General features: G+C 43.3%; 1 protein-coding gene across 1 annotated transcript in view; it reads left to right on the top strand.

Moving 5' to 3' along the window:
• EVC2 (EvC ciliary complex subunit 2) overlaps positions 1 to 14,715 on the top strand; it is a 150,985-nt gene that overhangs the window by 114,800 nt on the left and 21,470 nt on the right. The window contains exon 18 of the mRNA XM_070458129.1: positions 10,689 to 10,908. Coding sequence (XP_070314230.1) covers positions 10,689 to 10,908 — 220 coding nt within the window. The remainder of the gene's footprint in view (positions 1 to 10,688; positions 10,909 to 14,715) is intronic.

Below are 14,715 nucleotides of genomic sequence, written 5' to 3'. Positions count from 1 at the left end.
GATTTAGGCACTTCGTAGAGACTCCTTTGCAGGGTATATTCATTAGTAGTTCCGGAAGTTGGTCTCGGCTGGTGGGTCCTCTTCTCATGACCTCTGCTCTCATTGGCTCTAAGGATTGGGGGCTGTATCTTAGTCTGACCTGTTCTTTTCCTTCTGCTTGTAAGTGTGAGATGGAGGTAAAGCTGCAGTCCCAGCCTGTGTCAAGAGCTGGGTTCATCTCTGGGGACACCAGACACCTCAGCAAGAAGGTGCCGATGTGGGTTTGATAGATGGTCAGAGCTGCTCTCTGCAGGGGTCGATCATGTCAGTGCGGTTACCATCTCTTGGAGGGCAACCAAGGGGGGCGGCTTGGAGGCATGTGCCCAGTTGGTAAAGGGACATTTGAGTATCTACCTTGGGCTTCCCAGGTGGTGCTAGTAGTAAAGAACCCACCTGCCAATGCAGCTTAGACGTGAGAGACACGGGTTTGACCCTTGATCGGGAAATTCCCCAGGGGGACACGGCAACCCACTCCAGTATTCTTGCCTGGAGAATTCCATGGACAGAGGAGCCTGGTAGGCTATAGTCCATGGGGTCACAAAGAGCCGGACAGGACTGAAGCGACTCTGCACGCACACATGCACCCTGAACTTCAGGAGACTCTCAAGAGCTCGGGCAGTTGGTCAGTCTGTAGGGCTGGAAGGCTGCCACTCATAGTGGCCTCTGGCCAAGGTTTTACTTGTGGAATGCCTTGACCAGGACAGAGAATGTGGCTTCTTTCTCCTGCCTCAATGCCTGGGTCAATCCATAGAGCCGAGTAGAAAGCATAGCACAAACTATGTGGCTCGTTTTTACTTTCCAATTATTAGAAATAGATCTATCTATATATTGGTTGGTCTCTCTATGTTCATCTATCTATCTGTGTCTATCTGTCACCTATCTGTCTGTCTATCATGTATCCTCTCTGCTTTTTACTTAACCCTGAAATTTCAAGATTTTTCATATTGGTACATGACAGTTTCCTCATTTCTTTTTTCATCAGTATAGCGTTTCATGATATGAATGAACCCTACATGACTTAACCGATGCTCAGTTAAAAGACATTTAGGTTCTTCTCAATTTCTTGATATTTCAGATGATCTTGGAACCTCTGTGTGTATCCCACACCCCTCTGTAGTAAATCGAGTAGAGCAACTCTTACTATTTCCATTTCACATGTAAGAATACTGCAACTCAGAAAGGTTGAGAGGCTTGTCCAAGATCACATAGCTGTGGAGTGGTGGAATAAAGCCTAAAGCACAGGTCTCTTGATGCTCATTTCTTTGTTCTATTAGCCAATTTTTATTTGATGGATCCAGAAATGAAGACTATTTCAGTTCTTCTTTGGTGTGTTCTCTTGCTGGTTTTTCACAGAGTATATCTGTCTAGTCAAAGCTATGGTTTTTCCAGTAGTCATGTATGGATGTGAGAGTTGGACTGTGAAGAAAGCTGAGCACCGAGGAACTGATGCTTTTGAACTGTGGTGTTGGAGAAGACTCTTGAGAGTCCCTTGGGCTGCAAGGAGATCAAGCCAGTCAGTCCTAAAGGAAATCAATTTGGACTATTCGTTGGAAGGACTGAGGCTGAAGCTGAAACTCCAATACTTTGGCCACCTGATGTGAAGTACTGACTCATTGGTAAAGACCCTGATCCTGGGAAAGATTGAAGACACGAGGAGAAGGGGATGACAGAGGATGAGATGGTTGGATGGCATCACCAACTTGATGGACATGAGTTTGAGCAAGCTCCGGGAGTTGGTGATGGACAAGGAAGCCTGGCAGGCTGCAGTCCATGGGGTCGCAAAGAATCAGACCCAACTGAATTGAACTGAGATACAAATTTCTCGTATATATCTTTGGGCTTCCGTGGTGGCTCAGACGGTAAAGAATCTGCCTGGAATGCAGGAGACCTCATGTATATCTTTAGGGACATTCAAATAGAAATGAGAATGGCAAGACCATATTTTCTGCTCACCCATGATTTCTGGTATTGTCTTAATGATGCCCTCTGTCTGAGTGCCGTGTCTGCCAGGTAACCGTTCACCCATTCATTATTCATTCACTGTCTCCAGGTTTCAGGCTATGCCATGCTTGCACACTTCATTAGCAGTCCCTTCATCAGGAGTGAAACTCCTGGCACTGCAATTGGCCGTGCACCCCAGTGTGTTTCTGCAGCAGCCTCGGCAATTATGCAGAGGTGACTGGAACAGGAACAGCTTCTGTCAGCAACAGCTCTTCACATACCTGTCATTTCAAAAGGGACTGGAGCTTAAGCATGAGAATAATGTGCTTTTTCAGATGACCTGACAAGAGAGAAAGTTGATGGTGCACGTCCTTATAAAGCTTAGGTGAAAAAAAAAGGTACTTTGGAAGGGAAAATCCATTCATCCACCTACAAAGACTGGGAAAGCCTCCAGATGGTTCTCTTCCTATCTGCTCTTGACCCTGTTTTACCCCTCAAGGCAGAGTCTGTCAGTCATCTCCCTGACACACCAGTTTAAGGGAATTTCCTTGGTTTTAATTTTTATCTTATATTGAAGTACAGTTGATTAACAGTGTTGTGTTAGTTTCAGGTGTATACAACAAAATGATTCAGTTATATGTATACACATCTATTCTTGGTAAATTCTTTTCCCATTTAGGTTATTACAGAATATTGAGCCAAGTCCCTAAGACAAGTTTCATAGGTTCCCACTGCTCCAAAACAAAGCCTAGATTCCTGAGCATAACATTCAAGACCTTTCAGTCTTCAGCTGACTTTTCTAGTCTTTTATTTTACTTCTACTTTTCTCATACCAAAATGTTGCCATGGTTATCTTTGGATAGTTTGGTTGTAGTAACATTTTTCTACATTGTCCATTCTAAAATTTCACTTTTCATTTTTATCAAACCTATGCACGCATGCATTATTTTAAAGAGTTGTGTAATTCTGTGAGTTTTGTGCCCCCCCAAAAGCAGCCCTCTCAGCCACACACATACGCATTTGCAAATCTGCAAGAGGTAACAACTTCTAATTTTTCAGTTTGATCTTTGGTGTTTACCTCCATATCTTTAAATACCATGCTTGCCTTCCTGTTTCTTGATTTCTCGATTTTGGGTATTATCTATTTACTTCTCTTTATAGAAGATAATATATAGCTGCCTTTCTTCTATCATTGTGCAACACATGAGCCCTTCCTATTTTCCCCCATATTCAATGTAGTTATATCTGTATTAAAGGTTTCTATTACTATGATTATTTTAAAAATACCCACATCTGAGCCGTATAAAAACAGATTTATTTTTTCCGATGTAACTTTTAGTTTTTTCTGGAGTCATTGTTGTCCTTTGGTTTCTTTTTGTTGCTGTTGTTACTTTTCTGTGTACTTATCACTAATTCAGTCACCTTTTGGTGGATGGCCAAATATCCTATCAGGACCGTCACATGAGTCATGTCGTCTATTAATTCCGTCTTCTTGAGGACATCTCTCTCTGTACCTCTGCAGAGCTGTGCTGCATCCAGACATTGGCCTCTGTGCTTCATGCACAGCTGCCATCTTGAGGTCATGCTACGAATTCCCCTCATCCTTCTATTTCCCGATACGTTCTTTTAATGAAATACAGTCAGTTCAGTTACTCAGTCGTGTTTGACTCTTTTTGACTCCATGGACTGCAGCATGCCAGGCTTCCCTGTCCATCACCCACTGCTGGAGTCCACCCAAACCCATGTCCACTGAGTCAGTGATGGCATCCAACTATCTCATCCTCTGTCATCCCCTTCTCCTCCTGCCTTCAATCTTTCACAGCATCAGGGTCTTTTCCTATGCCAGTTCTTCAAATCAGGTGGCCAAAGTATTAGAGCTTCAGCATCAGTCCTTCCAATGAATATTCAGGACTGATTTCCTTTAGGATGGATTGGTTAGATCTCCTTGCAGTCTAAGGGACTCTCAAGAGTCTTCTCCAGCACCACAGTTCAAAAGCATCAATTCTTCAGCCCTCTGCTTTCGTTATGATCTAACTCTCATACCCATACATGACTACTGGAAAAACCACAGCTTTGACTAGATGGACCTTTGTTGACAAAGTAATATCTCTGCTTTTTAATATGCTGTCTAGGTTGGTCATAGCTTTTCTTCCAAGGAGCAAGCATCTTTTAATTTCATGGCTGCAGTCACCATTTGCAGTGATTTTGGAGCCCAAGAAAATAAAGTCTGATACTGTTTCCATTGTTTCCCCATTGAAATACATCCTGTATTAGTTTCTGAGGAAAGGACACATGGAGGATTTAATATTTTAAAATTTTGCAAGACTGAAAATGTTTCCTTCTGCCCCCATAATTGATGGATAATTTGACCCATCTTGGAATTCTGGAAAATTTTCGTGACTAATTTTGATGATTTACTCCTGGTCTTGAATCTGTCTTTCTTGATCTCTAATTATTCAGATGTTGGACTGTTTATCTATTTTTCTTTTTTTATTATTTTCCTTCTCTTTGTTCTTTTGCTTTACATTCTGGAGAACATCTTAAGTTTTATTTTTCAAACCTTTGAGTTGTGTTATTTGTAGATTTTATTTATTTATTTATTTTGGCTGTTCTGAGTCTTCTTTGCTGGGCAGGCTTTTCTCTGGTTGTGGTAAACAGGGGCCACTCCTTGGTTGTGGCACATGGGCTTCTCATTTCAGCGGCCTCTCTCGTGTGGGGCACTGGCTCTAGAACATGGGCTCAGTAGTTGTGGCATATGGCCCAGTTGCCCTGCAGCATGTGAGATCCTCCCAGACCAGGGACTGAACCCATGTACCCCAAATTGGCAGGCAGATTCCTCACCATTGAGCCATCAGGGAAGCCCTTGAATTTTTATCTATATTTTTAATTTTCATTTTTTTTTAAGAGCTTTTTTTTCCTCTCTGAACACTCTGTTTTTAAAAAAATAACATTCTCTTGTTGTTTTAAGGATTCTATAGCTCTTGTATCTTTCTAAGAATGTTCATTTTTAAAGTTTTTTTTAATTCCTGCATATTTATTGCTGTCTCAACATTCATTGGAGTTTTCTCAGGAAAGTGGCTGTCCTTGGTGGTCTGCTTATGTTTAAGAGTGGAGTACTTAAAAGCTGCTTGAAGTCTCTGAGCTGTAACTGGGGTTTGCAGACTGTGACCTTCACTCTAGCGTGATTGGGCTGAACCATGAACTTGGAGAACTCCCAACAATCGTATCTATAGAACTTTTTTGAAGTCTGGTTAGAGTTCCCAGAGAAGACTGGTCTCCTGCCTTGTTGCACATATGTCAGGAGCCAAATGAGGGAAGAGGACTGAGATTTTTAGTAGTCAGTAGGTAAACTTTCACTTGAGTAGAATAGCCTTAAATAGAACAGTAGATGCATGTTATAAATCTACTGTCTTTCACCAGGAATCTCAGTTGTTAAATATTTTTCTACATTGTGTGTGTGTTTTACAATTAGAAATGAAGAAATTTCCTAAAGGAGGAAAGAAAACTCTCAAAATTATAAGCTATTGCCTTTTATCTTTTTCCTGCAACCCAAAGGAAGCTCTATTTAACTAATTATAGTAACGATAGTGAAAATAATAGTAGTAGTAAGAATATGGCAGCTACTATTTATTAGGGGCTTGTTAGGTACCACAGACTATACTAGACGTTGTCACCTGTTATCTTATTTTTTGCTTTACACATACAAAACCGAGACTCAGAGGAGTTAAGCAATTTGTTTAGGTCACATAGCTAGTTCGGTGGTAAGAGTTTATAAGAGATTACAGATCATCCATAAACAAAACTACACTGACTGGTTTAATCAAAGCCCACTGGCTTCCAAAGTCAAATTAATTTGTTTGAGATTTTTGCATTTTAATGATCTAGATGATGGGGTGGGTGGAATGTCTTTCCAGGCATAGAAATCGACTTTTCTATCTTAAATAATGATGTTTATTTAGCAGGGTGCTCTTTCATTCAACAAATATGAACACATCTTTGCCGAGTCCACCCCCTTCTTGATGCAAGGTAAAGGAGAAAGTCTTAAATTTTGAATCCATCCAGCAAAGCATGATATAGACTGACCTGCTTTGGGGAGTGGTCAGCCACTCGAATAGGAGTGAATGCTTATATTTAAATAGTGTTTCGTCATCTCCTCCCAGCATTTGGATATAAAATTCCTGATGTGACTCCTTTCTGACCTCTGTCTTTCCTTTCTCTTTGCTGGTGACATCCTGGCCTCTTTCCATTGCTTGCCCACTTCTCTCCAAGAAGGGTGCTATCTGATCGGTGGTATCAAAGAAGGAACTGAGCACGCTCAATACAACTTCCTCCTCTCTTTAGAAGCCAGTCTGCCTGCAGGAAGCCCCCATTCTCTGACCATGATGTGATGAGCTTGTGGGGAAGCTGGTTATTCCACTCCTTTGCAAACACATCTGAGCCACATTCTCCAATCTAGTTTTCATCAATATTAAAGCTGACATTTGGTGTCTATCTGGCTCACCCACACATCCAGTTGTTTTTGTTTCCAAACTTGTGCAAGGAGGAGGGGTGTGATGTCTTGAACTCCTTAGAGTCCCAATAATTCATTGATTGACAGGTTGATTTCATTTTGCGATAAAGCACATCACAGAACATAGAAGAAACTCCTTCAAAAGGCACATTCTGTCAGAGAAACTGGGAAATTGTTTAAGCTGCACATTTAAAATAAGAGTATTTAGCAGCATACTGTTTTGGAAGTGAATTTTTATTACTTTAGGTAGCTTGAATATTTAATTAAATCTGTCATTAATACTTCATAGAAATGCAAATCTGTATCTTTTCCCAGGAGTTCTTTTAGACAAGGATGAAAGCCCCCTTTAGAAACACATTCTCATGGTGCTGGAATTAACAAATTAAGTTTTCCAAAGACGAAAGAAAAAGGTTGTTAAAGAATTTTTCTATTCTTAATTTCACTGTCCAGGCTGTTTTTGCAGTATATACAAAAGGCTTTACACTTTCCCCCTTTTTAGGAATAACTTTGCATAAATAGGGCTTCCCTTGTGGCTTAGCTGGTAAAGAATCTGCCTGCAATGTGGGAGACCTGGGTTTGATCCCTGGGTCGGGAAGATACCCTGGAGAAGGGATCTACCTCCAGAAGGGATCTACCCACTCCAGTATTCTGGCCTGGAGAATTCCATGGACTGTATAATTTGTGGGGTCGCAAAGAGTCGGACACGACTGGGCGACTTTGACTTTTGCATAAATAAAATGAGATATCCCTCCTGGCCCCCTCACTGTACCCCGAGTGTCTCCAGGGGACGAGACCTGACAGCTTACAGGGGCCATTACATGTCCAAAGTGGGGAAGATTGAAGTCACATGGAGGAAGCGTGAAAATTTAGCGCATGGCGGGTGTGTCATGGGGGGACCTTTCAACCTTTTCTTGTTCATCTCCCACCACTCATGTTTTTCCTCTTTAAGAACTGTAATAGGCTTTCCATAGCTCCCTTTCTATTGCCTCCAGAGAAAGGCTACCTACTTTCACCTGGCAGTGGGGGTCTCTGTACTGTGGTTTCTGTCTGACCTCTATGTCCTTCTCTTCCACTTTTCCTCTCAGTTTTGTTCTAATTCACTCTCTCACTAATCCTATAAGGACCCCATGAATTCCGGCCTCAGTGCCTCTGATCTGCTGTTCCCTCTTCCTGAATGCCTGGATCCTTCAATATCCCTTCCCCCTTCCCCTCTCTGTCCTCTAAAACATCGTAGCCCTATATAAAGACCTCCTTTCCCAATTTTGAAACAGTCTGTTGTTCCATGTCTGATTCTAACTGTTGCTTCTTGACCTGGACAACAGTCAAGGTGATCCCTGAGATATAGAAAACAAAATGAATGGAGCCTGTGATCTGGTAACAGATCACCAGGCAGGTGGCTGTCCACCCGGTGCTCCAAACCAGGAAGGAGTGGGGTCTAGTAACATCCTTTTGATAACAAGACTTCATGTTCCCTCTGAGCAGGGAAATGAAGTTCTCAAAAAGCAGAGATGTCCCTTTGCTGACCAAGGTCCATTATAGTTCAAGTTGTGGTTTTTCCAGTAGTCATGTATGGATGTGAGAGTTGTACCATGAAGCAGGCTGAGCGCCAAAGAGTTGATGCTTACAAACTGTGGCATTGGAAAACTCTTGAGAGTCCCTTAGACTGCAATGAGATCAAACCAGTTAGTCCTAAGGAAATCAACCCTGAATATTCATTGGAAGGACTGAAGCTGAAACTCCAATACTTTAGTCACCAGATGCAAAGAGTTGACTCATTGGAAAAGACCCCGATGCTGGGAAAGATTATGGGCAGGAGAAGAAGCGGGTGACAGAGGATAAGATGGCTGGATGGCATCACCGACTCAATGGACATGAGTTTGTGCAAGCTCCGGGTGATGGTGAAGGACAGGAAAGCTTGGTGTGCTGCAGTCCATGGAGTCACAAAGAGCTGGACATGACTTAGTGGCTGAAGAATAGTAACAACCTGCAGAGAAACTGTTTCATGCTGTGGTTCTGTGTGTTATTGCCTCTGGTCCCTGATCATAGTGGGCTGTTTTGTGAGCCAAATATGCAGGTCCCCACAGTGTGTTTTTGAAGAACTAGTTTCCTTTGTTCTTCCTTCTCCAGGTCCTGTGGCCAGGACCGCCTCTCCAAGAAGCCTTTGAAGTTTCCCCCAGCAGAATTCTCTTTTCCAGCCAACAACACCCAAAGTGGACTATTTGCTTCTTTGGGGCATTTTTTCCCTCCTCCTTGTGGCAGAGTTTTTTTCTGAAGGACAGATCATAACAGGCAAAATCTGAGCCTTTCAAGCTGGGGCTTGCTCTCCTCTGAAGGACACACAATGGGGACAGGAAAATTGTGCAGACGTGGGAGAACCCAGGGCATCATCTTCTGCCAGCCTCTACATCATGGAAATATGCCAACTACTTTAAAACCTCTAAATACAAACATGTGACTCTTAAAAATAGGTTACATGACAGGAAAAAATGTTTCACAAACTTTTTTTTCAGTTTTTTTTTTTTTTTGGTAGTAAAATATACATAACATGAAATGTACCATCTTAACCATTTTCTCAGTGTCCAGTTCAGTGGCGTTAAGTACATTGACATTGTGCACAACTATTGACACCATCCATCCCCAGAAATTTTTTGTCTTCCCAAAATGAAACTCTGTCCCCATTAAGCACTAACTCTCACCGCTCCTCTCGCCAGCCTTTGGCAACCACCATCCTATGTTCTGACCCTATGAATTTGACTGTTCTAGGAGACTCATATAAGCAGAATCCTATGGGATTCATGCATTTGTGACTGGTTGATTTCACTGAGCATAATGTCATCCACGTTGTAGCATCTGCCTGAATTTACTTCCTTTTCAAGGCTGCATAATATTCCATCACGTAGATAAGGACCCCATTATGTTTATCCATCCATCTGTTGAGGGGCACTTGGGTTGCTTTAACTTTGGGCTACTGGGAATATAATTCCACAAACCGTTAAATGTGAAATTAAAGGCTTCATCAAGATATGGTGCTTATGCAGGCTACTTTGGGGGTTGTGCTTTAGCTTCCTAGGCAGGGGAGAGGGGTGTATACTTACCCTTAGGGGCTCAAGTGGTGAAATCGGAGAGTTGAGTTGCGTGAGCTCAGTCGTGTCCGACTCTTTTCAACCCCATGGCCTGTAACTCACCAGGCTCCTCTATCATGGAATTCTCCAGGCAAGAATACTGGAATGGGTTTTCGTTTCCTCCTCCCAGGGATTTTCCTGACCCAGGGATCAAATCTGGGTCTCCTATGTTGCAAGCAGATTCTTTACCATCTATTAGACTTTGTTGTTCCCTGTAGCAGGTTTTCTAGAGAAAGTGTAAGAGGTAATGATGTGGAGAAAGTATAGAGGCGCTGGAATGAACAAACTATTAATACTTAGTTGAGTGAAGGATTCTTTCATTTAGAGTTTCTTCTGAGCCCTTAAGGTGCTAAGGCCCTCCCCCAGAGGAGCTTTGTTCTGCTGGGGTAAACAGTATGGTGCCAACTGGGAAGAGGAGCTTGAGAGATGAAGGAAACACAGAGAAGGGGGCAATAGGTATGCAAAGTGAGGATGCTCCAAAGTGGCTTCTTGGGAACCAGAGATGCAGAGAACAAACAGGAGATTTTCGGGAGGATGAGGATGCACGGCATTTGAATCATAGCAAAGTTTGGATTTGTAGATGCAAGGAGCCTGGTGGGCAGAGCATGAGCCATCATGGGTATGAAGTCCAGGTGTGGGGTGGGGATGCAGACCAGACCAGCTGTACCTTAGCCTGGATGGGGGTGCGAAGGGCTTGGAGACCTTGTTAGGAAGACTGAACTTTCATCCTGTAGGATGGGGAAGCTTTAAAGATTTTGCCCTGGAGAGCAACACAGTTCAGTTTTCCTCCAAGAATGATAAATGTGGAATGAACAGCTAGATTCCGAAAGCCCCGCACTGAGCATCTTTATAAGCGGAGGTGCCCATGCTGTCTTAAGCTGCACGCTGAGATTCCAGCACTGATGCTTTTAACTCTTGAGACCTTCCTCAGAGTCCCGACTGGATGACTGGCTGCCTACCTGCAGCGATACAAATACCACTGATACAGGCTTCTCTCTGTAAACCACACGTTCTGTCCTCTGCCCTCCCCTTACTCACGGCTCTCTGGTCTCTGGCTGGCCCCTCCCAGGTCCGAGGAGAGTTGCTTCGGAGAGAGTGCAGCAGCTGGAGGCCCAAGAGGGACGCTTTGCCGAGTCCCTCGTCTCCCTGCAGTTCCAGAAGGCGGCCAGGATGGCCAGGACCCTGTGGGCGTATACCGCCCTTCTGAGCATCCAGGACCTGCTTCTGGAGGAGCTGAGCGCATCAGAGACCCTGACCAAGTCAGCCTGCATGCAGATCCTGGAGTCACACAGCCCGGTGAGTGCAGGACCCGGGAAGGAAAAGATGCCCACTACACCGCATCCCTCAGTGGTTCTTTCTGGTGGCTGCCTCCATCTCTCCCACCATCGGATGGGTGGTCTGCCGTCCTGTCTCTGCCATGGGGTCCTGCGGGGGGCCTGAGTGAGGTAACTTACATGGGAGCCCGGTGCACTGTTGCTGCCCAAGGCTCCTCTATTTCGTTGCCTTCAGGAAGCAAACCTTTTAAATGTTAGCATTTTTAACATCTGGCAACCTGGGATTCCTCTTGCAGCCAGCAGCTGTTTGTTTCTTTGACAGTGCCATGAAAAGTAGAGAGAGAAATGCCAACACACCCCAGTATTCTTGCCTGGAGAATCCCATGGACAAAGAAGCCTGGCAGGTTCCCAGTCCATGGGATTGCAAGAGTCGAACATGACTTAGCGACTAAACCACCACCACCATGAAAAGTAGCTGTGTAGCTTTCAATGAGGGCATCCCAGGCTGCACCAGGGGTATAGAACCCACCTGCCAATGCAGGCGATATAAGAGATGCATGTTGGATCCCTGGGTTGGGAAGATCCCCTGGAGGAGGGCATGGCAACCCACTCCACTGTTCTTGTCTGGAGAATCCCATGGACAGAGCAGCCTGGTGGGCTACAGTCCTTGGGCTCGCAAAGCGTCAGACATGCCTGAAGCAACTTAGCACCGTTTTCAGTGAAGGGTGCCTTAGATGTTATGAAGTATTGGATTTGTTTTTATTTTCAAAATTTTAATTATTACCATTATTTCTACATGCTGCATGTTTTCAAGGTGTGGGAGGTGTATTCATAACACAAAAGCTAGAGACATGACTGCTTTGAGGACTAATTTTAGTTCCCGTGTGTGTAATTTTAGAATTTTGTGTATTATTATAATAGTCACCTAAATGGAACTCACATTTATTGAGTGCCGTGTGTGTGGCAGGTGAGCACTAATGAGCTGTGTGAAATGGGCATGCTCTCATTTAAGCATTAATAATGTGCTACTCCATCATGCGTCTTAAGACACTCATTTAAGCATGATTAATAATAAGTTGCAATTTTATGCCTCTTTGCAATTATGTTCTTTGTCAGACATTATGTCAGTTAATCATTGAGCCATGCTGTGAATCTGGTAGTGTTTCTGTGCCCAATTCTCAAGTAAAGAAATGAGATTCGGGCAAGTGGCAGGTCAAGATTTTTCCAAGTTTTTTCGAGGTCCACAGAGCTAGTAAGTGAAATCTGTTCTTTTCTGACTTTAGCCCCTGGGTCATGTCCACAGCTGACCCTGTCGATGGAGGTTCCCATTTCTTTATAGAAAATCATAAATAACATTAGACTCTGAAGCACGTGTGCTTGGTCGCTCTGTCGTGTTGGACTCTGTGTAACCCCATGGACTATACCCCACCAGGCTCCTCTGTCCATGGGATCTCCCAGACAAGAATACTGGAGTGGGTTGCCATTTCCTTCTCCAGGGGATCTTCCCATCCCAGGGATCGAAGCTGCATCTCTGCGTCTCCCACACTGGCAGGCAGATTCTTCACTGCTTCGCCACCTGGGAAGCCCAGCTTCTGAAGAGTCCAGGCTATTTTTCCAGCAAATATAGCGCACCCCACACTTGGACACCTGCTTGTAGGGATAGGAAGCAAGGGGAGACTTTGCGGATATCCCGGCACAAAACATCCGGACACTGGATAAATAAAAATAAATGTACTTTTTCTTGCTTTGTGAGTTCACAGTAGGGTGAGGAAAATTCCCAAGGGATGAGGATAGCTTGGAAAAATCTGAACTCAACAGAAAGAGATGTATGCAAGCCCAGAGGCTGAAATCCAAAAGCAAATGGAGAAAACCAGGACCTCCAGGGCTTGGGGGGTTAATTTGAAGGACCAGAAGGTGGGACTATGGGGTGTCCTGAGGCGTAGAGCAACCGGTGGGGTTGGTGCAGAGGGTGGGTGGTGGGGGGAAGCCGCTTGTGCTCAAAGGAGCCCCCAGGATCCCCTGTCCATCTCCAGCCCTGCCAGGGTTGAGGGAGCGGAGTCCCCTCTGTGAGTTTGTCATCAAAGGTTTCTGCTAACAGAACAAAGGAATCCAAAAATACTTTAGCCATTCAGTCAGAAGATCTCCAAGGTGATGAATTAAATTAAATTAGATATGCAAATATCTGGCATGATTGACCATTTAAAAAAGAGATAATGAAGTAATATCAGGAGTATAAAAGGCAACATGACAATAGATGCCCTAGAGTTTTTAAAAATAAGAGAATTCTATGAACAATAATTTTATGTAGGTGAATTTCAACATTTCTAAAAAATTATAGCTCGCCAACATTGGCTCAAGTAGAAAAAACTCTCTATAGTCCTGTTACCATGAAAGAAATTGATTCAGTAGTTTCAGAATCTTCTGACACACACAAAAATATCTAACCTTGATAGTTTTATAGGCAAACTCCACCAAACCTTAAGATAACAAAATTTTCCAATCTCATATGCAGATCATTTGGATATTAAAAAAAGTAGGGAATATTCCTCATTTCATGAAGCTCAGAAAACCTTGACACCAAAACCAGGCATGACTAGTATGAGAAAGAATAATTACAGTTTAGTCTTACCTATGAGCCTAAATGTACAATTCATAAACAAAATATTAATGAATAGGCCAATCATCTATAAAAAGATACAGCACAACCAGTATGAGTTTTTCCCAGGAATGTAAGGTTGGTTTAACACTAAAACATGTCTGGACAAAATTCATCAGATTAACAGATTAAAGAAACACAATTCCTGTGATCATTTTGGTATGAACGGAACGGGTATTTTATTGAATTCAGTGCCCATCCGATGTAAGACTCCTTAGCAAGTTAGTAATAGGAGGAAATCCTGCAAGATGTTTACCCAAAACCCACAGGGAGCATCACTGCTAGGTGATTGGCATGGAGGCAAGGCCACTGCCTGGAATTACAGGTGAAGGAGGTGAGGTCCTCAGAGGAGGGGCAGGACCATGGTCATGCGTCAAGCAAGTTAGGAACAAAGACAGACACTAGGAGCCTCTGGCTTCCGATTCCCGATTCATCTCTTCATTATAAATGTTCTGAGAAACACCTCAGTTCAACCCTAAGAGACCTAATGGCCCTTTTTACTTGCAGCAACCCTCATTCTTACTAGTAATTGGGGAGCACAACACTTACATTTTCAATTTTACATTAAAGCCCTTTTGAGTGACATCAAAGCTTCCTTATTCTCGAATGTGCTTGAAGTAGAAGAGTTAACATGTCCTGAATTAGAAGCAACTAATAAAACTATGGATACAATGCCAGGTTTTTTTTTATTTTAATCAAGATTTACATTTGGAAGGAAGATAAACCTATCATTTTACACTTGATATTAGACTTTCATTCTGCAATTTGATCATTCTGGGAAAACTACTTTCCCGTTGGGAATGGGCTTTTAAGCTGTTACACATTCAGAATTTTAAAAGCGTGAAATGAAATGATTTGGAGGCAGTAACTCCTGAGAAACCTGTGTCAGGCTCCCCTCATTTGATGAAGTGTTTAGACCCATTTTGTGAAACTGGACCACAGAAAGGACATAATTGAATCATGGGGTTGAATGGCAATCATGGGCAGCTTTAAATGTGATGGTCTTACTCATAACACATCATGTGACCCCAGGCTAACTGCACCCACTATATTTAATCCACAGTTTATGTTGTTTCGTGTGTATCTACTTTCCCAAGCCTGGGCTGGATGTCTTCCTTTTCTGTCCTCTGCCTTACTGCCCACTCACCACCAGTCACTCAGGCTGTCGATTCT

Source organism: Odocoileus virginianus, chromosome 29 (assembly GCF_023699985.2).
Source record: "Odocoileus virginianus isolate 20LAN1187 ecotype Illinois chromosome 29, Ovbor_1.2, whole genome shotgun sequence".
In the NCBI taxonomy this organism is placed as follows: domain Eukaryota; kingdom Metazoa; phylum Chordata; class Mammalia; order Artiodactyla; family Cervidae; genus Odocoileus; species Odocoileus virginianus.
The sequence above is the reverse complement of the archived record's forward strand: the minus strand, read 5'-3'. Positions and strand labels throughout refer to the sequence as shown.